The sequence below is a fragment of the Paralichthys olivaceus genome, chromosome 12 (genome assembly GCF_024713975.1).
Source record: "Paralichthys olivaceus isolate ysfri-2021 chromosome 12, ASM2471397v2, whole genome shotgun sequence".
Classification (NCBI taxonomy): domain Eukaryota; kingdom Metazoa; phylum Chordata; class Actinopteri; order Pleuronectiformes; family Paralichthyidae; genus Paralichthys; species Paralichthys olivaceus.
The window spans coordinates 18,591,917-18,616,879 of record NC_091104.1 but is presented as its reverse complement, the minus strand read 5'-3'; the positions used below and the strand labels follow the sequence as shown (position 1 = coordinate 18,616,879).

The 24,963-nt window shown below is 43.0% G+C and overlaps 1 protein-coding gene across 2 annotated transcripts in view; it reads right to left on the bottom strand.

The window, feature by feature from the left end:
- Nucleotides 1-4,524: 4,524 nt before the first annotated feature.
- Nucleotides 4,525-24,963, bottom strand: part of prkd3 (protein kinase D3) — a 43,980-nt gene continuing 23,541 nt past the window's right edge. The window contains exons 4-19 of one of the 2 annotated variants that reach the window (XM_069535860.1): nucleotides 19,907-20,038; nucleotides 19,236-19,393; nucleotides 17,996-18,191; nucleotides 17,810-17,887; nucleotides 17,536-17,722; nucleotides 16,695-16,818; nucleotides 16,385-16,462; nucleotides 11,797-12,073; nucleotides 10,444-10,496; nucleotides 9,957-10,029; nucleotides 9,753-9,859; nucleotides 9,452-9,613; nucleotides 8,247-8,345; nucleotides 7,891-8,158; nucleotides 7,360-7,445; nucleotides 4,525-6,698 (exon numbers count right to left, since the gene is read on the bottom strand). In XM_069535860.1, coding sequence (XP_069391961.1) covers nucleotides 6,525-6,698; nucleotides 7,360-7,445; nucleotides 7,891-8,158; nucleotides 8,247-8,345; nucleotides 9,452-9,613; nucleotides 9,753-9,859; nucleotides 9,957-10,029; nucleotides 10,444-10,496; nucleotides 11,797-12,073; nucleotides 16,385-16,462; nucleotides 16,695-16,818; nucleotides 17,536-17,722; nucleotides 17,810-17,887; nucleotides 17,996-18,191; nucleotides 19,236-19,393; nucleotides 19,907-20,038 — 2,252 coding nt within the window. In that variant the 3' untranslated portion in view covers nucleotides 4,525-6,524. The remainder of the gene's footprint in view (nucleotides 6,699-7,359; nucleotides 7,446-7,890; nucleotides 8,159-8,246; nucleotides 8,346-9,451; nucleotides 9,614-9,752; nucleotides 9,860-9,956; nucleotides 10,030-10,443; nucleotides 10,497-11,796; nucleotides 12,074-16,384; nucleotides 16,463-16,694; nucleotides 16,819-17,535; nucleotides 17,723-17,809; nucleotides 17,888-17,995; nucleotides 18,192-19,235; nucleotides 19,394-19,906; nucleotides 20,039-24,963) is intronic. The other variant, XM_069535861.1, reaches the window with a different exon arrangement.

Below are 24,963 nucleotides of genomic sequence, written 5' to 3'. Positions count from 1 at the left end.
AGGGGCCTGCTGGTAAAGCCTGCCCTACCAGAGCAACAACATAAGTGTCCAATCTGTGTTTGCTTACCCGTGGACACCGGTGGCTGAGTCCTGGCCGGGGGCCCGTAAATTGTGCCCTTTTTTTACAGGCCCTGACAGCTAACAGACTATTGGGAACAGGGGCCCAATGACACAGCCACTCAACAGATTAGCACCTCATCAGCCTCCTGCGGCTCCGAACAAATACGGCCCCTGCCTCTTTAAAGGGACAATGGGGCCACCACCGCTAAACAGCCCCCCGCCAAGACAGCCCTCCACCCTCCTCCAGCCACAAAACTTCCTGGTCTGCTCTTTCTCCGGGGGCCACAGCTGCATCAAGGGGTCCTTTCCCCAGTCTCCCCCCCAGGCCCACCCCAACCAGATGTGTGTATATCAGGTGAGCAAATATTGCCACTTGCCTGAGAGTTCAATGGCCAGTGCTTTCAGGAGGGTGCGTATTGCGCCTGCCTGCTTTGCAACAAGGGTGCATGTGGCTTCACACAGCAACCGGTGCACAGAGCGGGTCAGGGGAATTCTCCAGGCACAGCTGGAGTCAGCAAATCAAACATACCTATATGGCTCATCTGCATTTTCCCAGACTAGGAAACCGTTCCCAGCTTTCATTTCCTCTCTCCACAGCTTTTACAACAAAAGGGCGACTCGGTGTCACCGAGCAGCCCCCACACACGCAGATTTGACCTTTTATTCCCCTGCAATACACAGTTTCTGACTTGAAAACACATATAATATAAAGCGTTATTAATCTCTCTATCAACAATTACACTGACAGAATGGTAGAGCACATACCTACATAGATACCAGTCCGCTAAATATGCCTGATTTGTTTTTATCAAGATCCATGAATTCTGGGAAATTCATGAAAATGTCGAAAAACGTCCGGATCCATCCCCTGATGTGGATCCATACCAAACTTCAATAGGTTCTTTCCTGACCCATTCCACATCCTTCCACCAACTTTCCTGGAAATCAGTTTTCTTGTTTTTGTGTTATCTTGCTTACAAACAAACAAACCAACGATCAAGCAGACAGGGGTGGAAACAAACTTCCTTCAGATGGACACACAACTCCCATCACCATTAGGTTATAAAAGTAAACAGGCAGGGGCATTGAAAGCTGAGCTTGTCATCCACTCATGGGTCATGTTTTGGACTCTTGGTCTCCAGTGCACACATTAAAGGTGTAAACCCCCCTGAAGTTGCATTCATGTGTCATCCGGGTCATAATGTGGAAAACCCAGACAGGGAAAATACACGGTGTGCTGTGAGATTGGATTAGAGATTGGAGATAACGTGTTTCTCTGTACTCGTGTCCTTTGTCAAGGACACAGGAAGAAAAAGTAAAACACTGTGGGTAGTGTGTGGGTTACAGTTAGTTACAGGCAGAGGGCAGTGAACTGATAAAATGTCGTGGTTTTTGTTGTTTTAGTTTGGAACACGTATCTTAAGAAATTGTTCAGCAGCTCCGTTGATTCCAGGCAAACATTCACTGTGAGCGTAGAATAATAGTCAATCAAATGAATCCCTGTTTACTGGTCAAGCCTGAGAGGCAGCATTGTGGAGGATGAAAGGCCACCAGCTGAATGCCACACCAACAAGGCCTCACAGAAAGGCCAGGCCCACCGCTACAGAGAACGGGATCAGCTTAGGTAAAGGCTACGTCGCCAGCTGTGTATTGGGTCAGGAGAGGATGTTTCAGCGCGGACTGAGGACCACCTTGATCCCCGCTGGAAGTCAAACACAAGTGTGGGTAGCTGTGTCCTGGGAGGCCTCCTCTGCCGCCACGGTGAAATGACACTGGCCCAGAAAACAAACAAGATCTCTCTCCATCTCTCTCCCCCAAGCCCAGGCCAGCCTTGTCGGGCTGATGGGTTTTTCTGTTGTTCTGTTTGTTTGCTTGTTTGGTCTGTAGCCCATGGATACCCAGCATGGAGCAGAGAGAGGAGAAGCGGAGGAATGGAGGACTTGGATGAGAGAGGAGAGGTAAGGAGGTGGTGGTGGTGGACAAGCGTGCACGACACACAGCAGACCTCCCCTTGAGGTGACGAGAGACCTGCCGAGAAGCCACCAGGCAAAGCTCCTCGACAAATATACTCATGAGCTCAGGATCAGGGCAACAAAGACAGATCGCTGTCTCTGCTTCAAACAGATGTTATTTCTGACACACGTCAGATAGCACAGTGTTAATACTTGTAAATGACAAACCTGCCTCCACAACTGGTTTTATAACTCACCCTCTTATGCAAGAGAAAACCTTTGGTATTCAGGTATTTACACAGGTAATTTCCAAATGTGGGAAAGTACAACAGATACTCCTCTTTCAAAATAGGGGCAAAAATGTATCTTTGTAACCCATCTTAAGATAATCAAATGTTATTTGTTACCAAACACACTGAAATTGTGAGACTCAGTGTGTGAACCTACAGTGAGTGACACCTTCTGGCAGCATGGAGAATTGCACTTTTAGCTTAATTCAACTGAATAGTGGTGTTTTATTGTGTTATTGGTTCAGTGGATGTTTATCAGAGCATGTCTGTGTTTTGTTTTTTCAATTGTCTTTTAACTGTCCTAAACCAAATTGGCTGCAGGATTAATAACATTGTAAGATATGCTTTAAAAAAGTTTCATTTTAAGTTTCATTTGTGTCTGATATAGGTTTTCCCTCCAATAAAAGGTTTTTGTCTCCAACTACGGATACAGGATGTTTCCAACAAGCCATTTTCAGTGTATGTGAAGGAGGCTTCAAGTTTCCACTTGACACAGAGTCATATACTGGACAACAATTTACTCTAAACTAGCTGTGATGTCACAGAATCATCTTAAATAAGACAATCCTAAACCTTTCTCTGTCAGTGTATGCATTGTTATTTGTTACAAGCAACATCTATCACACTTCCGTCCATCCTTAGAGAGGCACCAACTTCAACTCCTTTGCGTATTACACCAGTGGCAAGACGTAAGGACACAATGTGGTTTAGGAATGTATATTTACACCGACATGTAGAGTGACAGCAATTCTAGCCATTCATTGATGTGCTGTTAAAATGGGTGTCACAAGTAGTGGAAGGTATACTGGGATGCTGTGGGAGACATCTGCAGATTTGGGGGTGACAATAGCTCACGTTACTCTGTTAGCGTTTGTATATTGTTGCACCTTCTGTTCTCCTCAATGCATCAAGTCCACATTCAAATCCTCTGCATAAGACATCAGCTGCTGCTGAGTTCTCCTTTCACACAGGACACAGAGCAACATTTAAAGTATTTAGTTTAGAGTCACACACACACACTTCACCACTCTGCAGCATAGAGCCTCCTAATGTCAATGGTTAATGTCCTTCAAGCTTTTAAAGGAGGAGATGATTAGGCAACTCAATGCAGCTGTGCCAATCAACTCACCTGTAACTGCTCCTGCTCCTGCACCTCCACTCCTCCCCTCTCCAGGAGGTGGGCACAACTGGGTGTCTGAACCCAGCCCACCCACACACAGCTTGCTCAGTTTGTTAAGACTCATCATCTTTCTGCAAAAATTAAGATCAAACTTGATAAAACAACTATATGTTCTCTCCACTAAAATGAAATCTTGTTTAGCTTGAAATTACACAGCATTAAACATGTTTGAATATTTGAAGTAATGTTTTAACTAAACCTCCATCCCACCAGAGGAGGGAGACATTGCACCTCAGTTCCCTCAGCTCTGAACCTCTCTGAACTAAGAACATACACTAATATGGTGTCCTTAAATCTGACTAACACCCGTTACAGTTATGGAGAAAAGATTAGATTGGATTTCGCTGAATGTGTCTGAGGATTGACCAATTGTTGTGGCCGTCCAGTCTATAACTGTCTCTGGGGTTAATGGGGTCATGTGGTTCGAGTAAGTTCCACATCTTGAAATCATTCCGACTAACAGACACAGGAGAGCAGTATTAAATATCTTTAAAGGGGAACTTTAACTTCTCATCAGTGGCTATTAAGACATAGAAGTAAAATAAGGCTATAGCCATGATTGTTAACAGTGGTTACTCTGTATCTACAGGAAAGATTTCACTAAATCAATGCTAGCCATCTTTAAACTGTACCTTCAGACAATAGGCCCATTCAGAAGCACAGAGCAGGAACGAGACTTTTTATTCATACGGCTGGAGCCGAACGCACGTCTGATACACAAAGGGATTCCATGATGGCATTTGTCACGAGCGATTTCAAAGTCATCCACGAAGCCCCACATCACCGCCACCCTCTTTAACTATGTCATTACTCCCTTGTGGCGAGCGGCTGGCTCTGCCGACCGCTCGGTGTGGTGCAACAATCACATCCAGCTGTTGAGAATGGGATCTGACACGTGAAACCACTACACACACACACACACATACATAAACACACACACATCGTGATGTAACATACACAGCAATACAAGGGTGGCTTATGCATGCTGGGTTAATGAGATTCAAGTTCTGGAGGAGCATGAACAGGAAGACGTGAAGAAAACTTTCATAGTCAAGTAAAGACGTTGGGTTTTTTATTCCATTGGTATGAACTGAAATATACAAAACACTGACACCTGCCAATCCAGCGGCAACAAAGACAGGGAAGAGGACAACAGGAAAGAGGAATGTACTCCCAAAACACGCCAATAAAGCAAACTATAAAACTGTAGCACTATAAACTCCCATGTGAACCGAACTGTACTCATACTGATGTTTCTACGATGTCTACTGTCTAGACACAGGGGGCTGTCAAAATGGTCCAGACAACATATTAAACAAGACAATGGACACCAGTATCCTGTTCCATGTGAAAACTTAGGTTGACTTGTGTGTGGCGATGCAACATTTCAGACAAACACTTACAGTACATCAGAAAGTATTCAAATCACTTCACTTATTTTCTTGTTTATGACCTCCGCCCTGCGTTTGTTTGTTAGCTAACAGGATTATGCAAAATCTAAAGAACCAATTTCTACAAAATCTAGTGGAGGGGTGGGACACAGCTCAAAGAGGAACCTATTCAATTTTGGTGCAGCTCTGGATCAAGATAGGTATCCAGGATTTTTTTGGAACTTTTTTTTGCATTGTGAGATTTTCCACATTTCTTTGATTTCTCAGGAAAAATGTATGGATCTTGATTAAATTAATCTTATGTATTATGCAGTGTGTGAAATATGGTTCGGACAAAAAAAGGGGGGTATTCTATTCTATTGAGTGGCATCCTAGTGATGTATACAGTTTATAGAACTCTGCTTTGCTATTATGGGTGTTGAGTGTAGATTGTGGGGGGGAATTTTGGAGCATTCAAAAAAAATTATTCTACTTGTCTACCTCATTCTGAGTAACAGCTGCTGTAACAAGTGGATTTCTCCAGCCTGGGATAAATAAAGTTGATCTTATGTGATCATATCTTAAAGCTGCAACAAATGAAAATGTGGGGAAAAAAACGTGAGCGGGTCTGAAAACTTTCTGGACACACTGTACATCAGAATTTAGGGTCACATTCAGAAATACTGCATAAGTACATGCAGAGAGTGGTGACACAGAAACATGATGCTCTAACACACAGCCCACTGTTGAGTTTAACCCCATTATGGCATTTTACTTCAGGGTTTTTAGTCCTGTAAAACTTAAAATCAACAATATCGATAAAGATAAATAGTTTGGAAATGAATAGCTTTTGTGAACATGTTTGGTCAGGGTCTGTCACTTGCAAGGAAAGTTGATAAAACTTACACAGTAAAAACAGATCTTGATGTAATGTTGAAAACTGCTGCATCAACTTTAGTTAACTCTTGCACCCTGACCGGACACTTGAAAGCCGTTTGCTCTCTGTAGCAGCGAATAGTGTTTCCTATTCATTTGCTATGCTCCGTGGTAAGATAGTGCAAAAACCTACCACACTTACTAAATACATTAAAAACCAACAACATACAAATACATGTGATAGTTCCAGTTTCATGCCAAAGGACAGTCTCACAAACAGTTCGGACATGAGAGCAAACTCGAGCGTGTTTGATTCTCAGGCTGTAAATCCCTTGTGAAAAGTGCCCTTTTCTCCTTGGGTAAGATCTCTTTCTGAACTCGTCTGTCACATACAGAACATAAGAGTCATGTTCTTACTCAAAATTCATCTAAATCGTGTACACTAACTAAACTTTCACCTTGCGTATTTTGGCTTGTGGAGAAAAATCCATGGAATGTTTTGATGTTGTGCAAAAAGGAGGAGAGAACACCCTTCTCTCCTTTTGTTTAATGCATTTCTGTGGCCAGCGTCTCCACCTGCCTGCTTCTTGTAGCAGAGCATCAAGCTACGATTTGGGGGTTTTCCCCACTTTTAAAGCCTGCGGAGCAGAACTCTCCGTCTGATTGGCTTCTCTCTGTTTCCACAACAAACAGTCCTGGAGGGGAAATCCGGCGCTCCCAAAAGCTTCATGCAAATAAAGTCCCTGTGACAATCCTTGTCCTTTGACACATGCTGCGTAGTAAGTCCCCCGTGCCCCTAGGGGTCTTCTTCCATGTCGTCAAGGTTGGGAGCCATGATGAAGTGTTTGGGGTAAACAAGACTGTGCTCGTCTGCATACTCCTCCCAGCGTGCATCATCGCTCTCATGGGTGATGTAGCGCTCGCCTCGTCGCGTCTCAAACTCCCTGAGGTCCAGCCACGTCTGATAGTCCTGAGGAAACAAGACATGGACTTTTAAATGAAGTCAATATATTGTTCGTGTTAGTGGGGAGGTCTTCCTGATATAAAGTGATTGAAAATAAATAGTCAACCAACTGAATTCAATTTGGGGGTAACTGTTTGAAATTATTGGACATTACACATAATGCTGTGGGGAATGCAAGCAGGAAGTATAATGTTACAAAGGAGTCAGTGAGAAGATAGATAGATAGATAGATAGATAGATAGATAGATAGATAGATAGATAGATAGATAGATAGATAGATGTTTTTTGGGCTTTTTTTCGTCCATGTCCCATCATAACATGGAGGAGGCAGGATTTATGACCTATACTGCAGTCAGCCACCTGGTGGCAATTCAGGTGCTTTGGCTTCACTTTTGGGGAGTAGACATGATGTCCATTTTTATATAGACTATGGCTGTAACTAATTTTGTTTGCACTGTAATGTATTGCTTTACAAAAAATGATGAATTTAGCAACAAAAAAAAACATCTTAACATTATTATAATGGGCGAGATATTGATCAGTGGAAAGTATCAGTCACACTGAATCTGTTTGTCTATGCTTAGATTTGACTCAGTCACAACTGTGAAGAATAAATGTCACAAGATTTAAAGGGTCAACAAAAAAATTGAATTCAAAAATATGTCACCTGTAACCACGGATGGCTGAGACACTTGTCCACGCTGTACCTCTTCCTCATCTTGACCTGGAGAAGATTGTTGATCAGATCTGTGGCTGTGAAGGGAAAACAGATAATGTTACTAAACTGATCTTACATCGTTTCATGTTTACAGCATAACAGAGATTTCTCAAGAGGAAAACTGCTCACAAGAGATAAATATCAGCAGTGAATGACAAGAACAAGAAGGGGGGTTGCAGTAGCTGGCTCACCACACATTAGCATCAACAGTTATTTCCTCCTCTGTGTGGGAGGAGCTGCAGTTTGGGTAGTTGGGGAGAGTTTGGAAGTGAATCATCTCAACCGCAGACGAGAGGAGACAAGAGAAGACCGAGAAAACCAGACGTGTAGGTGGGGAGGACATTACCGAGGCTGCTGAGTATCAGTCTGACATGAAAATACAAGTGCAGCCAGGCCACCATGTTCTGACAAGAGTGAAGGTCAAGCTAACTACTAGATTAGAGCATGTAGAGTTGAATATGGAGCCAAAAGAAGGATTACCCTCAGCGGAGATATCCTTCCAGGGCGTAGGTGGGTACATGAAGGCAGCATTCTGGATCTGATCGTTAATGTCCTCGTCCTCGTTGAAAGGGAACGTCCCGCTCAAACTGACGTATACGATGACCCCCACCGACCACATGTCTAAGGAGCGGTTATAGCCTTTGCTGCGCAGCACCTCTGGGGCCAGGTAAGCCGGCGTGCCCACGACAGAGCGCCGGAACGACTTCTCGCCGATGATGCGAGCAAAGCCAAAGTCGCACAGCTTCACCTGGATGAAGACAGAGAATCATTTACACACGAGTGGACAAAGCAGGAACACTGATGTATTTGAGTTTACTTTATTTTTTTCATCTTACCTGAGGAAAGGGCTCTGCAGAAGCCAGTAGTACATTCTCAGGCTTCAAGTCACAGTGAACAATGTTTTTGAAGTGCAGATGTCTCAAGGCCACCAGGATCTGTTGCGACCAAATGCGAAAAAACACAGATTGAGCTCCTGAAATCCAGATAACTATATGTCTAATTGGTCTAAAGGTTTTTTGTAGACCAGCGTCTAAATGTTTTCATGTATACAGTGTGAGGTATAAACAGGGTAATGTTTATATAATCTGTGCAGTCGAATCAACGTTGCTGCCATGTGGAAAAATCACATCACGCTAATGCCTTTAAATACTTCCATCCTGACCAGTACCTTCACAAAAAGACACGTGATCTGGTCTCCTCATCCCATCTATATTCATGATCGCTGGCATAAGCTCGTGCTGCACGCATGTCTGCTCGTGGCCCTGCACCAAAACCACAGAGCGCCTGGCTCCCCCTATCCTGACCCTGGCTCTGACAGAAGTCCTCCCCGACCACATCAGAGCCCCAGCCCAGCCGCAGCTAATGCAGCTGTTGTTAATGGCCCCCGCTCCTGTTTGGGGCCTGAGATTCGCAGAGGCCCGGGGGCCCGCTGCTTCTTCTAATCAAACCCCCCAAAGCCACCGGCGTGCAGCAGGCTGTAATCCACAGAGCCAGGGAGGAGGGAGGAGGGTTTGCCATGCCATGCAGACTGATCACGTAAACAACCCAAACCCTGACACACACACATGCACACACACAGAAATCAGCTCACCACAAGAATAAACAGGCCCTGGAGATGAGGCACAGACTCGCTCACAGTGGGCTGACAGACCCCAAAAACAGAAGCGAGGATATAGGAAGGGAGGAAAAGGGAAGCTACGATGAGAAATAAAGGGACAAGACACACAAATGAAAGCAGGAGGTGAAGAGACAGTGTGGAAAAGATAAAAGTTGTAACTGATTATCCGTTTATTTGACGATAACCAGCTGCTTTCTGAGAGAATATGGTCACATTAAGTTACAGATTGTGCTGATTTGTCTCTAATGTGTGAGAGCGAGAAGGCTAAAAAATATAATAAAAACATTTGTTGGAGTCCAATTTTGGTGAACTTTGAACACGATACTTGCTTCACATTCACTTGTGTGACCATACAGAAAATTGAGAGGAGACAAAATGGCAGAAAGATATGGAGCAAAATGTATTTCCCAGCAACACACACACCTGTGTGACCAGGAACTTGGTGATTCGTTCAGGCAGTTTGCTCTTCTCGCTGGACAGGATCATCTCCAGCATGTCGCCGTGCAGCTTCTCCATGACAACAAAGACCCGCTCTGGCGTCTCGAACATGCACTCCAGGTTGACGATACCTGGGTGGTGCAGATTCTGAGGAAAAGCAGACAATGACATAAAGACGAGCTCCTGTTCAAACCTGCAGAGCTCACTATCCTTAATAACGTGTTATTACTCGCTTTCTTTTAATGCTCATAATCATTTCAGATGTTTGGTGGAGTCTGGTCATTACCTGTAATATGGCCACCTCGTTCCTTAGCTGGCTCTCCTGCTTGGTGGGAAACCTCATCTTGTCGATGACTTTAATGGCCACATCTCTGCCGCTCTTTCTGTGTTTGCCTAAGATATTATGGAACATGGGAAAATGATTTAAAAAGCCGAAAAATGTATTACAATTTACAGTAGATCTATTTCAAATTCAGTTGTAGAGACATACCTCCATACACGATGCCGAACTGGCCTGACCCCAGCACCTCATCAGAAAATATTTGGTAAACCGAGGCAATGTCCTGCACAGAGAGGATTTGCACTGTTACTAAACTATTGTGTTTTGTTTTTACTTGTGGGAAAAATGTGGTTAAACATTCCATGCTGTCAATTGAAATCAGTATCATTACATCATCTAAATCTTGGCAAAACCCCTGCCCCTCCGCGAATGTTTAACTCTCACTCGATGCAGAAGTGCAACTGAGACTAAAACTCCACGGAACAAAAACACAAGTCTGCAGCTTCCTCATTTGTGTGGCACTTAAGCTTCCACCAGAGGTTTTGGTTGAAAGACATTAAAACATTCTGGGATAAGTTTTCTGATGTTTAGAGCAACAGCTACTTCTTCAACATTGGTGGATGTGTTGTGCATGTGCAGGGCCTGTGCTGGGAAACTGTGCAACAGTGACTGAAAGACGAAAAGTAGCCCCACTCACCACATTCTCCTGGATCTGGCAGTTGGACACAGATATGCTGATGGACAACTCTTCTGAAAGAGAAGACACATGATGGTTCCGCATTCAACAAGTAAAAAATGTCACTTTATCAAGGCATAAAGCCGCCAGTCACTCCATCAGTCAGTGAAGTGATTGTCAGATGCTCACGTACTAGTATTTTTCGGACACAACTTTTCCTCCTAGATTGCAGCTGCATGCAATACGTCACAACCCCTCATTATCAGCATTTTATTACATAATAAACTGGGTAAGAAATTGACTATTTGGCAAACCGGGGGAATGGGATCGAACCACCAACCCTCTGGTTAGTGGTTGAACCGTTGTACCTCCGGAGCCACAGTCTCACATATTTTTTTATTTGAATCTGGGACAGTCAATTATATTTCAACCAACAGGAAAGAACAAATTAAATCAAAGTTCAAATCTATAGGGCATAGACAGTTTCATAGAGAGCTGAGCATTCATTTCTAAATGCTGCCATGGTTTCAGAAGTGAATTGCTGTTCCATGTCTACAGAATTTTTTGTGATGCCCACACATAAAATTATTTGCTTCTATAGAGCAGGTCACTCATATTCTATCTAATAGTCAATCCATAACCAAAGAGCCTCTAATAATATTCTACAGGCTCCTGTATTTGTTGTTGGGGAAGAAACATGTCAGAAAAACAACACCTCTGACCAGTGTGAGATTCTGCACAGTCAGTGACAGACATATGACTCGCCTCATAACCACACTTATTGGTCTATAGACACTAATGGAGGGCTTTCCCTTCCTCTCCAAAGTTCAGTCGGGTCAGCGCCTTTTTTGGATGCCACCTTAACCAAAGTCGTGTAAGGGGAGTTCTACTTTCTTTTGGGGCAGATCTCCCACCTCTAACAAAAAGAGAAGAGACACTTCATTTGCTGTTGCCCAAGTCTGTACTTAAACTTCATGTTGAGGCAGGAAAAACCCAGAACTATTATCACAGAAAAGGGAAACACAAACTTGTTTGAACCAAAAACAAAGTTACAACCTGAGTAACTCATGACTATGTTCATCAATGGTGAATAAAACAAATAAAAGTTTTGGTCATCTCCCTTTGAATATTTCAATATCTTGATTTTAGACTTGATTTTAGGTTGATAATTTATAGCCATGAAGAAATTACTATATGTAATATCAAAATCGTGGTCTACCTTGGACTCATTATAAAAGTATGTGCACGATTAGTCTTGATTCTAAAAATATGTATTTTCAAGTTAATTTTAATTTCATTAATGATTATAAGTCATTCATTTCAACCATAACATCAATGCTTTTTGCACTCGAGAGCTGTGTATATTAAACTTACTGTGATCTTTACCCTGTCCGGCAGCACTGGCCACACTGGGCTGGGGGGTGACAGGCATCAGGGCCTGTCTGATGGCCTTCTCCCAGCCCTGTGCAACCTCCATGCCCACTCCTGAAGCAGCCAAAGCAGGGCTGTGGTAGTGGCTGCCGTTGTTCTCTCCCACGTAGTACACCATGGTCGCCGTGATGATCTCGAAGCAGTGAGGGTTGCTGCCCTGGGCCAGACTGCTGTAGTCTCTGGACTGCTCCACCTGAAGGATCTCGGACAGAGGGATTTCCTGTAAGGGAGAGGGCGAGGGGGGTTACAACAGTTAATATTATATTTTATTTTAATTCTCAAATAAAAATATTTTCAAATATTTATTCCAGTTTCAACAAAATCTAGTCAACGGGACTTTTACTAAAGGTTACATGTATATCATGTGACTGAAATCACATGACTTCGAAGGGGGTGATGTCACATGCTCCCCTTTGGAATTGCATGACAAGGTCAGTGACATAGGATTCTGATAAGATTAGTGTTAAGGATGTAAATCTGTCATATATAAGACAATGTTGCACATTGTTATCAAATTATGTTTGTTATGTATTCAAGCAACATAAAATGCAATAAGTTGTTGAAAATGTATTTTAGTTGTTTGTTTCAAAAATGTTTTAGTCGTCCCACTTTATCAAACATGGATAATAATGTGGGACAGCATGCTTTGGGTAATCTGGGACAGTTATTTAAGTTCTCTAATGGGGGAATATGCATTTAGGGACTTCCTGAAGTAAAAAAAAGATAAACTAAAGAGATGTAGCATATGGTCTGCAGTTGTCAGACAGGAGTTGATGGTAAATACAGTCTGTCCCTGTCAGTTTTTTGTCTGGTTAGTTAACTAGCACATAATCAGTTAGCTCTCTAGGAAAGAGATGATCTAAAAAGCACAGAGGAGTATTTGTCCTGTGACCTGCAGCCATTGGTTTTAATATAAGGTAATTTTCAAGAGTAATATACATTTTCTTGTTTATTTTATTAGTCATTTTTGCAAAAAGCTTTGTAAAGACTTGATAATACTGAGCTCAACATGCATAAAGCAAGGCTTTTTTAAAAGCCTATACAAGTGACCCAGATTATCAAGTGACCTCTCCCAGATTTTTAAATTCAGGCAGAATTTTCTTTTTTTGGCATAAAGAACACTATAAGCTGTGTCATGTATCCTCTGGGTATGATAGCTCCATTCTTTCTTCTGGTTTGGTTAGAAAATATTTTAAGGATTACAGAAAGGTGTATTATGTTGATCGAATGTGTAACGCAGATATCGGAATAAGTCGTAGAAGTCAAAATAGCAAAAAATTATGGATATTACCCGAATTCACCCCTACACATGCTTATTCACTAATAAACGAGTGCATTATACAGGTTGTGTTGCCTAAATATTGGGATGAATAAAGACTATATATAAGGGTAACTAATGACACTCACACATGAACAAATGGACAAACAGCTTGTTCTCTAACACTTAAACATCTAAATGGATGATAAGAGAAATAGATATTATACATAAATAAATAAACATTGAGATGAAAAAAGGAACATTCTAAAAAGTTAAAGTATGAATAAAAACAGATGAAATAATAAATCACATCACTTCAGCAAGTTGTCTGGTTTCTTTGTACCTTAAATGGGCAAAGTTAGAAATTCAAATTGTGATAATCTAATTTAACAAAATGAAAACTATCTAAATCTACAGATGCAGTGCTCATCCTTCACAATAACATGACATTAATAGAGGTATTAACACTCACACAGTCTCCACGCTCAGTTGTTGACAGTATAATCCGAGCTCTATCTTTCTCTCTTCCTCTTCTCTACAGACTGAACAGTTGCAGCCCACTTTAAAGTTCCCCCCTTCCCCTTCAAGCTCAGTGTCAAATTAAAGAGAGGAGGGAGGGTCGAAAAATCAAAAAACACACAGAACTTCCAGCCAATGGGGGCTCCCTGAGGCACACGCTGTCCCCTCCGCGTGGCTCACCACAGGAGTATCGGATGAAGTGCTTGTGGTTAGCGGGGCCAGGTCACGTGAGCGGGGCCCTGCGGCGGCCGAAGAGCTCTGGTTCCCTGATTACAAGGCAGGGCCAGCCAGAGGCCCCATCTGAGCATGAGCCGCTGGCGCTACCGCTAGCCACTGAGACAAAAAACGCGGCAACTGCCATTCTTCTACAGGGTAGAGTGTGTGTGTGTGTGTGTGTGTTTTGATTGTGACAGCACTCAATCTGGCAGAGACAGAGAGAAGCCCCCTCACCCCATGAAAGGTTTCAGAGAAAGCCACAAGTACAGGGGTCTCATCTTCAAACGGGAAACTGTTATGGCTTCCAAATGGTGAAAATGGCTGCCATGCCTGGCAAGCGAGCCACCGCACGACCACCACTAATCAGATTGGAGGTATAAAGCAAAGGGGAGGACAGTGGTCGCATGCTGATGAGCAGCAGGCAAGAAAGTTCAGAGAAACGAAAGGAAAATGCTCGAACTGATTTCCCGGATAGAGACAGGGCAGATGGAGAACCTGTGGTTTCTGAGAAGAAACCCCTGGACGAAGCTTTAATCTACTGTACGTACAGGAGATCATCTCACGTTATCTATCACAGGCAGAAATCTACCGCTGTGGAGCAACAGGCACGCAAACCTTTTGAGCATTTACAGCGAGCCTTCAATTAGCCTTCTGAAGGTCTTAAACGAGGCTGAGTGCCAAGTTGATAATAAAGAACCACATAAAGCTGCCTGTAAACACACCCAGAGGAGTCGGTCCCTGCGGAGGTTTCCTCTCCGAGGCTTTGGTGGCAGAGGCTGCAGGGTGTGACAGAGTAATTTGGGGAGAGGGGTGAAGGGAGTCGAGCTGTTTTTCAGCCTTGTTTCACAACCAGTGTCAGAGAGAAGAAAAGAAGGACTGTAAGCGCAGCTGCTTACAAAACCACCACTTTAACACACACGCACACACACAAAGTGAGTGTGCCGCCAACTCTATCGCACCCGACACACACACACATAACTCTGACCACAAGTCAGAGAGGTATCACAGTCTCAAAACATACAGAGCGACATGAACAATAAAATGATTACACCCAACCCACCCACTCTACAGACACACACACACACACATACAGACAACCAACCAACACACATGTGGAAGTCTTTACCTCTCAGTTCCCTCCCTCGCTCCTCAGTGTGTAATTACTGTGCTATTAAGCCCCTGTGGCAGTGTAATGACTGACTACGGTGCTGGCACTGAGTGGGAAGTGTCACACACTCTCCACGACTGATTTTACACATCCAAATGACATTTTTCACTCACAGGCACTTTGAACTTAGAGATAAAGGTTGTGCGATAAGATGTTCGACCGATTTGATTCATTTTAATCATCCTTGGTTATGAATTTGAAGAAATCAATCCATTTATGTTAAAAAGATTACATGGTAGATGTGAATGCATGACGTCTGACCTGATACACAACAGCTTACAAATTGGCAGTGTTAGTGGCTGTATCTTTTGACTGCAAGGAAGAACTGAAAAACCCCAAGGGAAGTTTCAGCGAGACAAACTGACCTTCAAACACACAGGACCCTGCTGCTGACACGTTCTCAGATGAGACTGGGTTGTCTCATCACAGGTGTGTCGGGCACTATTTAAATGTGGGTATGAAAAACACATCCCCTAGCGGACGTCAGTATCCCTTAAAATGCTTTCAGACATGCACGCACATTGGCCTGAAATGTTCCAGAGGCGCTGAATACAAATGTCATATTCAGCTGCTCTGGACATTTTCTGGAGCTTTTCCTGCCAGCCCCCCCGGTTAAATGTCTAAAAACTAGAATTAGTCAAAGTTTTTGGACATTTCCTGGAGGTCATGTCTAAAAACGGTTTACTTTCAATTTGAAGGAAATTAGAGCAGTGGCAAAGTTTCAGGTCTGTGGTGAGATATTTTTTTCACCATGGACTCAACACTGAATGTCCCTGCTCAATTTTCAGACATTTCAATGAATGTTACTGTAAAGCTGCTTTCAGATATGCCCTGAACTCAAAATAATCTCCTCACTTTCTCCGGAGGGGCTTAATATGGGAGAACACAAATGTCTGTGTGACAGCCTCAGGACTTTCTCTGGAGTTTCTCAGCCTCTAGTAAAAACCCTGGATAATGTCTGAATGAGCCAATGTGAGAAAACACCACATGATTGAGTGGGTGCAATTTTGTTAACACACAACTTCCGCAAAACTGATCAAAATAAAGGAATACAAATATGTCAGGATGAAGAAGATGTGTCACAGACATACAGTAGATGACACTGACAAAGATGTAGACATAGAAAGAGCTTTTGGTGATAATGGCTGACACCAGTGTTGATGTGCTGTAAACAAAATCACATGATCTCCACGGTAGAATTTGTACGTCATAGGACATGAAGAATCTCCTGCCGCGTTCTTCGTATGTGAAATGTGAACTCCGGAGAAAGGCCAGACCCAATTGTGTGGACATTCTCCGGAGCTCACATCTGAAAACGGCTTGTATTTGATGCAAAGGACAAGACACAGAGACGAGACTTTCATTCTTACTTTGTAGAACTTGGCTCCAGTGTCGTTCTGGAAGAGACTCAGACTCTTGCTATCCAGCCTCCAGTAGTGTCTCTTCCTCTGTTAAAATGGAGGAAAACAAACACCACATTAGTCTGCAATGCACAAAACTCATCCAATATTGCAGTAGTTACTATTTATTTAGTTTCTCAAGCAAAATACCTTCTGTGCTGAATTCATTACATGAATTCAACAGCTTTGGAGAGAGGGAGTTTTCCCCAGCATTAAGGCTAAGAACAGCCCATTTCAGACTGGGCTCCTCTGTAGAGCTTTGGGAGGTTATCAGTCTTACCAGGTTGTCCCTGCTCGTATAATGTACCATCCAGCCCTCCTTCACTACAGTGGAGCTCCGCCTCTTGGTGTGTTTGATGGACTGGACCACCCGCATGAGAGGGATGTTGCTGCTAGTGGAAGGACTACACACACACACACACACACACACACACACACAAGATAATAATAAGATTTCATTGGTTAATATCAGAATCAACAATTATGACTAGAAGCCTGTTAATGAATGGCTTTAAATAAGATTTTCTGGACAGCTACTTTTTTCCTGACAGAAATCCTGCACAGAGAGTGATGCATGATTTTATGTTTGCAGCCGTGGTAACACCGCTGCAAACATAAAAACTCCACTGCTGGCGTAGAATAAACTCAGGCATTGGCCAGTAAGACCTGGTGGTTTAAAACACAACCATAAAGTCCCCGGTTTCAATTAGGATGGTGACCTTTCATGCAAGTCTTCCTCCCTGTCTATGTGTTTTCTGTCACTCTGTACTGAAATATCCAACACAAATAATATGAAGAAAAGCTGAATTTGGGACGGTGGCCTCAGCAGTGCTCAAAACAGCCAAGGCCATTGGAACCACTGGCACAAGCTTATCTCACCAGCTGATCAAATGGTGTATGAGTGAGAGACAGTGGTGTATGGGGTGCCGTTTGTAAAGCAGCTCACGCTGAAAATAACAGCAACATTTTGTCACATTAAGTTTCAAACCATGTTTAAACATGGTTTGAAGCTAAATGTGACAGCGTTAATATATTTCATTAAAAAAACACTCATTTATAATTTAGACAGCTCAACAACACATTTGAGTGTGCAGTATCTCTTTACATCAGCATCTTCACACCTAATCGTCTTGATGGGCTCTTCATCCTTCTCTCTATCCAAGAAGGGAGAGTCCATGTCGAACATCCTCTCGTCTGGTGTCGAGGGTTCCTCTGGGTCGTCCAGTCCTCTGCTGCCTTCCATGTCACTACTGTCCACTTCCATTGTGTCCATGGTCGTGTCTGAATCTGGGCCGGGGCTTGCGGGCTCTATGTACATGACAAATGAAAATGTTTGAAATCACAAATATTTAAGAGATATAACACTGTCTCAGTGAAACTGGATGAAATGATTACCTCCATTGAAGTCCACCTCTCCTAAACAGTCTCTTGGCACCTTCGAAGCACATCGTTTATGGCAGTTGAATCTGCAATCTGGCCAGTGAAATAAAAAAACAATGACAGAAATAAATTACGATCATGGTAAAATGCTCCCATGATGTTCTCAAATGATCTCCATTATCTTTGAAACACACTTCTTACCTTTACACTGCATGCCCTGGCGAAAGAGACCCTTGAGCAAGCGCTTGCAGTACTGGCAGATCGTCGGCCGAGTGTAGGTGTGTATGGCGAAGGTGTGCGGCACCTTGACCCGCCCCAGCACCATCTTCTCCATCCAGATCGGCCTACCGCTCCAGGACAGGATCCGCTTCCCTGCCTCCTGATGGGACCTCTGCTGCTGAGGGTTGGAAGGATAAAAAGAATGAAAACAAGTGAAAGATGGAGGGATGTCCGGAGGAATTAAAAACCATATGCAGGAAGGAAGCAAATGGAAAAATGGAATGAAGAACAGCCTCAAAGAGAGTGTGTGAGGGACAGGGAACGACAGTGAATAATGAGATGGCAGCAAAGAAGAGACAGAAGTCAGTGGAAAAAGAAATGTGTCACACTGAGTTAGCATGACTTTGTCGTCGACACAACCCCGGTGGTCCATACACTGTTATTAGATTTGTCATGTTTTACCACATATAAGCATTTACCGCTGCTTATATATGAATAAATCGAGTCATCTGGAAGCTCCTGGCAGAAACGGGAAGGAAGCGATCTTTCATTTTTTTCAGCAAGTGAGCAAATACACAAACACGGACATTTAATGTCATTAGCATAATCATATTTCCTGATGACCTTTTTGAGGGGACACGGACAAGAGGAGAATATTCCATTGTGGGCTTATCCTAAAACAGTTTCATAAGACCTCACTGAGGATCTCTCAGCGCTGAGCTATGCGCCGCTAAATTCAATTTTCTGAATCAGTGGCGTTCCACAACAGGGCCCAGGAGATTCACTCGAGGAAAAAGACCCAGATTTGCTAAGTTTAGAAACAGCACACAGGCTTGCACACAGAGCGGCTACCTCACATTCTTGGCTCACTCACCTGGCTTCCAGTCTGATTTAGGAACATGTCAAAACTGCAGCCAGCTAAGTTTATGCACAGAGGACAAAAACAATCATCACACTCCCCGACCCCTACATTCACTGGATCAGCAGAAACTGACGTCTTTCCAACTTTTTTTTTCCACTTTGCATAGGGAATAACTCATGACTCAACACACCTGGCTCAGAAAGACGCCCAACAAACCACAACGTGGTTCAAAGATCTGCTGGTGGAGGACTTCAGGAAGTTCAGCTGATAAGTATGACTAATCCATTACCTCCCTATAGTCAGATAGTCTGCCTGAACATAGGGAGGTGAGGCATACGACGGACTAAATCATAGTCTCACCTCATCCAGTACGACCACGGCATTCTCAGCAGGTGCCGGTCGGGGGACAGAGAGGGACGGTATGGGCAGGGAGACGTTGGACAGTCGCCTCTTCCTCACACCGCTGCAGTTATTTGGGATCTTAAAGGCGCAGCGCTTGTGGTAGTTCAGCCCACATCCTTAAAAACAAAATCACAGAAGACACCAGTCACGAAAACGAGGATTTATGTTGAAAATTAGCTAAAAGATGCATGAAAAGACCATTTGTATAAGACAATTTATGACTATGTGTGTTTCACTGGCTGATGAATTAACTTTTTTAATTTAATTCATAGTTAAGGAGGTCTTCAAATGCTGACGTATGACATGAACATGAAAGAGTTTGATTCGAATCTGGTCCAATAAAATGAAAGCGAGCCATCATGCCATAATTCCACTGGGATCTGAATGTCAAGCATTTCACTGGCTGCAGTGCTTGGACTGAATCTTTCTTGTTTGCTTGTGTATCTCTCAGATACATTCTTGAGGTCAAAGATGTCATGTGTTTGTGCATCTGTGTGGATACAGTAGGAGCCAGGATGGATTTCTAAGAGTTGTCCCAGTGAAAAGGTCTTAGAGAAGTCAAAGGTTCGGGTGAGAAACAGTTTGTTGTGTAGTGTTTGTCCAGGTGTGTGTGTGTGTGTGGTCCTGACCTTCACATTTGAGCCCCTGCCGCACCAGACCCCAGAGCATCTCCCCGCAGTAATCGCAGAAAGTGGGGGCCTTGTAGGAGTGGACAAAAAGGGCATGGGGTCGGATCTGGAAGTCTTCAACTGTCGCTTGAGCTAAAAAAAAAATAAAACAAAAAAAACGACACACAAGATGTATAACTAAGACTTGGCCAGAGCAAAACAAACCTGGAAAATCATTTTGCAAAGGAAACTGAAGGATTAGAAGAAAAGAAAAGAGAAAAATATGACAAAGGAAGCAAAAGAGCAGCAGTTTAACAAATGTTTTTCACAACTATTTCATACAGTTTTTAATGGTAAAGCAACACTGCAGACAATACAGTCTCACTATATATGTATGCGTACTTTAAAGGAAGTTTTCTTCAAAAGAAAGCAAAGAAGTATTTGTCTGCCTGTGCTCTCTTGTAAGTGCCGTATCCACTTTGCTCCCCTAGAGGGCGTCACATCTTCAGTGGCACGACTTCAATTTCATCATTCCTTGTATCAAAGTGACAGGGCACACCCAAAGGAGAGCAGAGACCCACAGTGTGACCCTGTTACATCAGTCCATCTTTGTTCTCATGATAATAAATCCATCTGAGCTGTGGCTCTGTTTTTTTCTTTTTGTTCCTCTTCCTTAGTGTTTCTGCTGTTTGTGTCAAACAGACGCTCTGAGCTCACTGCTGGAAGCGGGGCTCGGTTAATCATGTCTGTGAATCATCAAAGATGTGGAAATGAGTAAGATAAAATTGCGGTTTGCACGTGTGTGTGTGTCTCTCTCTCTCTTCTTTTGTGTTCCTCTGCAATCATTTGACCAGTGACCATAAAACACAATAGTTAATCTTTACACTCAGGTTAAGCTGCAGAACTTGCTGCAGGAGTAAGTGGAGGTAATGGGGGCGTCACAGAATGTGTGCTAGTGACTCAATCAAACAACATTCTCAGCTGTTGTTCGCCGTGATGAGACGCAGACTTGCACAACAAAGTATGAGATTTGGCCAGTGATAAATTAAAATAAAGATTTCCTTTGTCAGGAATCTGCACATGCTCCATATAAAATAAAGAGAAAACATGCTGGAGAAAAAAAAAAGTCAGTCAGAGGGGGAAAAAAGTCTTAGATGTCACAGGAATCCTCACTAAATTGAATCAATTTGATTTGTTCATTCGACAAACAAAATGCAACATTTCCACAGAAGTGATAGGTCGAGGGCTAATTTTAGGGTCGTGGCCTGGGACCAGTGCGAGGAGAGATAATATGTGCAGCATTAATGTATAAGCGGGGATCGTCTGGCCACATTTTTCCGTGGTGTGGTGATGTTGGCCGTTTTGATTTGAGAGAGAGGAAAGAGCACAGGCAAGTCACATGTCACAGTTCCCTGGCACAGGCACATGAAAGGCAGCATTCATGAGCGTTTTCACACACGCCTGCAAAACAACTGACTGCTTCTTAGCAGCCGCAGTGTTATGTATTGCCCGTCGTGCTTATTAGCATCAAACAACGGCAAACATAAGCTCAGCGCGTTGTTTTTCTCACAAGCAAGCAGGCTCACAATGATTTGCTTTGAGCCATCGAGCTCCCAAAGTTTCCATCTGACAAAAACAAGTTAGCCATATTTATGATAAACAGGAAGTATTATAAAATGCCAATGTCACACCGCCGCTGGTGGCCGGTGGGAACCTGAGGCAGCGAAAAACAGAACAAAGGGACAGTCGGTCAGGCCAAGCCTCAAACCTCATGGGCCCGAGATGGCCTGCGCTGCGTTCGCTGAGTCCAGGGCCGCCCCGCACATCAGAGCGTGTTTACACTCGGCGGGTCTACTACAATCACTTACTGCAGCAAAAACAAGCCCTCGCCTTTGAGCCCGCAGCCAAGAAAAAGCCACTTCTGCCTCCCTCCCGCAGCAAGAGAGATATGCACATCGTTTCTCTCCCACAGCCGCAGAATCCAACAGCAGGTTGGTCAGGGAACGCAGAGGCGAAGGATGACAGGGGACAAATTGTGGGGCGGAAAAGGTTCATATTTTCTCTGAACCAAATGAAAGGCTTGGGGATGTGGCTCACTCAGCTTGTGCTTCCCAAACAAAGATCAAGTGTCTGACATTGCAAAGCCCCTCTGAAGAGGAGGGGCCACGTTTATGGAGTGTTGGGTGAAAAGAAAAGAAAAGCAGCATGTGTTGCATATGTAGCAAATCTCCTTACGTTTTCTGCAAGTATATCTCTATAGTGTCTATAGCTCATCAGGTGTGGATTACACCTGCAGATGGATTCAAATGAGAAGAGGCAATGGAGGGAGAGAGAGAGAGAGCGACAAAGGAGCATATGAGACAAACAGAAACAAAAAGGAGGAAGTTCTCCAGTCTTATGTCTGCATTCCTCAGCCCTGAAGTATCCTCAGATCCTGAACCTATACAATCATCCCACATAAATCCCCACAAACAATAGTCTCACAGCTCAGGAGAGAGGAGGAGACGCTCAGCACAGGTGGCGTCAAGTGTTTCCTCGCTGAGGCAGATGGAGCAGGAGAATAGATTAGAGCAGAACAGATACTCTAAAGCCGTTTGCTGCTCCCGGCCCCGCACAGGAAGCTCATTCAGTCATCGCAGGAAGTGACACAGAAAAACACCTGTGAAGGTGCAACAGTGGTGGGCAATGTGGGGTTCTATTGTATGTGGCAATATATCCAGGATGTCTTTTCATTGTCTGGCTGCACTGAGTCTGGCATTGACTAGAAAGGAAAAAGAATAAAACAGAAAATGCAATAAAATGTCCAGTTATTGAAGTCAAGTTGAGGATATTCTGCATGTTTCTTACTGACTGATTATTTTGGTCTTTTGTCTGATATGATCAAAGTATTATGAACATGTGATGAGGATAAAAATAAAGTCATGTCAGATTGAATTAACTCTTGCTGAAGGGGTCAGTCTGACTGGCATGTTTTTATTTATAATCTTTGGAAAAAGTTAACTGTGTGGGAATAATTTTCCTTATAAAAGACATCGGTTTTGCTTTTCCAGTTATCACAAAATATCGTTCTCTCTCAGAAAATCTCTGAAATAGCTGCAGTGCAAGAACAAGAGAAATGAAGTGGAGGTTGAGTTTTGATAACATTTTCCTGATACCGATTCCGATAACTTGAAAACAACACAGCAAGTACTTCCTTTAAATTGGTCAGAACTGAAGTTTTGCATATGGTGCACATTGCAGTTTTACTTGTGGAACTTTCCAGCGTGAAATTTTGCCAAAGTGCTGACACTGTAGCTAGCTCTGGCTAACGTTACACTACCAGAATCACTTCTTCTTCTTCGCTGCTCTAAAAACATACCTGGCAAGTGGCAGTACAGCACAACTGCTGCTGGATCGGCAAAAAAGAAGTGATTTCTAAGAAAAGAAAATTGCTTAGAAATAGTTTTATCTGTGTAAAATGTTTACGAGGTCATATCAAATCACTACACGGACAATGCCAAAATCGGCATTTTGGGTAGTATTGGAGGCATTTGCCATCAGTATTTCTGAACATCTCTAAGTGACAGCATATAACATTTGATTTAAATGAAGCTTTAAAAGGTTTTCTGTATTTACTTAGTGTGATAAACTGTCCTTCTGTTTGTCAAAAGCTCTGATTTAAATCCAGAGAGGAAATATGCAAAATGGTAAATGTGCTGAATTAATATAGTTCTAGTCTTATTGTGAATTCATAGAGCTTTACAGTACAGGTAACACACACCCATTCATGCTTTTTTATCATTACATTACATTTTATCCAACGTGACTTCCAATTAGTGCATTCAACGTTCGACGACCTTCTGGTCGGAGGATGACCGCTCTACCCCTCAGCCACAGCCACCCCGGCACACACTTACACACTGCTGGCAACAACAGCCATCAGGGGCAATATAGGATTCACTGTCTTGCCCAAGGACACTGACCTTCTGGTTAGTAAAGACAACATGCCCACGTAATGTCTGGAACAGCAAACATTGCTTTGTCCGATCCACTGTAACGCGTGTTGCTATTTATTACTTTTCACTTTCTCGTAGACTTTTTTTATCTCAGTCAGGATCCTGTCGGAAAGATGATCATGGTCAACTGATCAGATGAGCTTGGCTGTTGACAGGTTTTACTCTGCCGCTGAATACGTGTGCAGCATATATGATCTACCACAGCAAAAAGGAAACCATCAATGTACCAACTGTGGTTGAAGCAGAAGTTACCTCGATAACCTAAATCCTGCTTGGTAGTAAAGGCCTCAGACCTCTGAATGAAACTTTGATAAGGAAGACAGAAACCAAAACAAAAGAAAACAGGTCAGTAAGTCAGCGTTGTGCTGAGTGATTCACTAGTAGTCACCCGCATGAATAACATTTCATTCATGTAGTGCAGTTTCAGCAAGTACAGACGACTCTGACAGTATCTGATCCACTGAGCTGTCCTTGAATGAGACAACACAGGCAGCGTTTACTGGAAGGTGTGTCAGCCATGACTAAAAGTCCAGCTTCCTCCACTTTATTAGTTTTAAGAACTGTTTAGATTTTAATAACACTTGGTTTGTGACTGTCTGGAGGAATTTTACTCTCTGTAATTTTTCTCCTGTTTTGGGAGTGTAAAGAAGCATGACCTTATGTCTGTTTGTTTTGGACTTCAGACTGAAACAAACCCTTAGCCAACAGAGTCACTGCACTACATTTTGTATACAGTCTCTGCTGGTGTTTCAGCTGAAATAAGCAGCTACGAAGAAAATGGCTCAGTTTTTCCTCATTAAAATATATATTAGTTAAATAGGCTCTAACGTCTCTCTTATAGATCACAATAAGCCATTTTGATGTTTGCGGCTGCTTCAAGGTCGCTGCATTAAATTAAATGTTAATATTTAACATCCCCACCAAAGTCTGATAGTTACCTTTTTATGATAAAAGCAAAAAGTTACTTGGATATCTACTTTAGATTTAAAAACACCAAAGATAATCACAGTAAAGCTGCTTTCAGACATGCACTGGACTCTGCAGATCCTTCATATTTCCTCTCTGGAGGAGGTGCATTTCTGA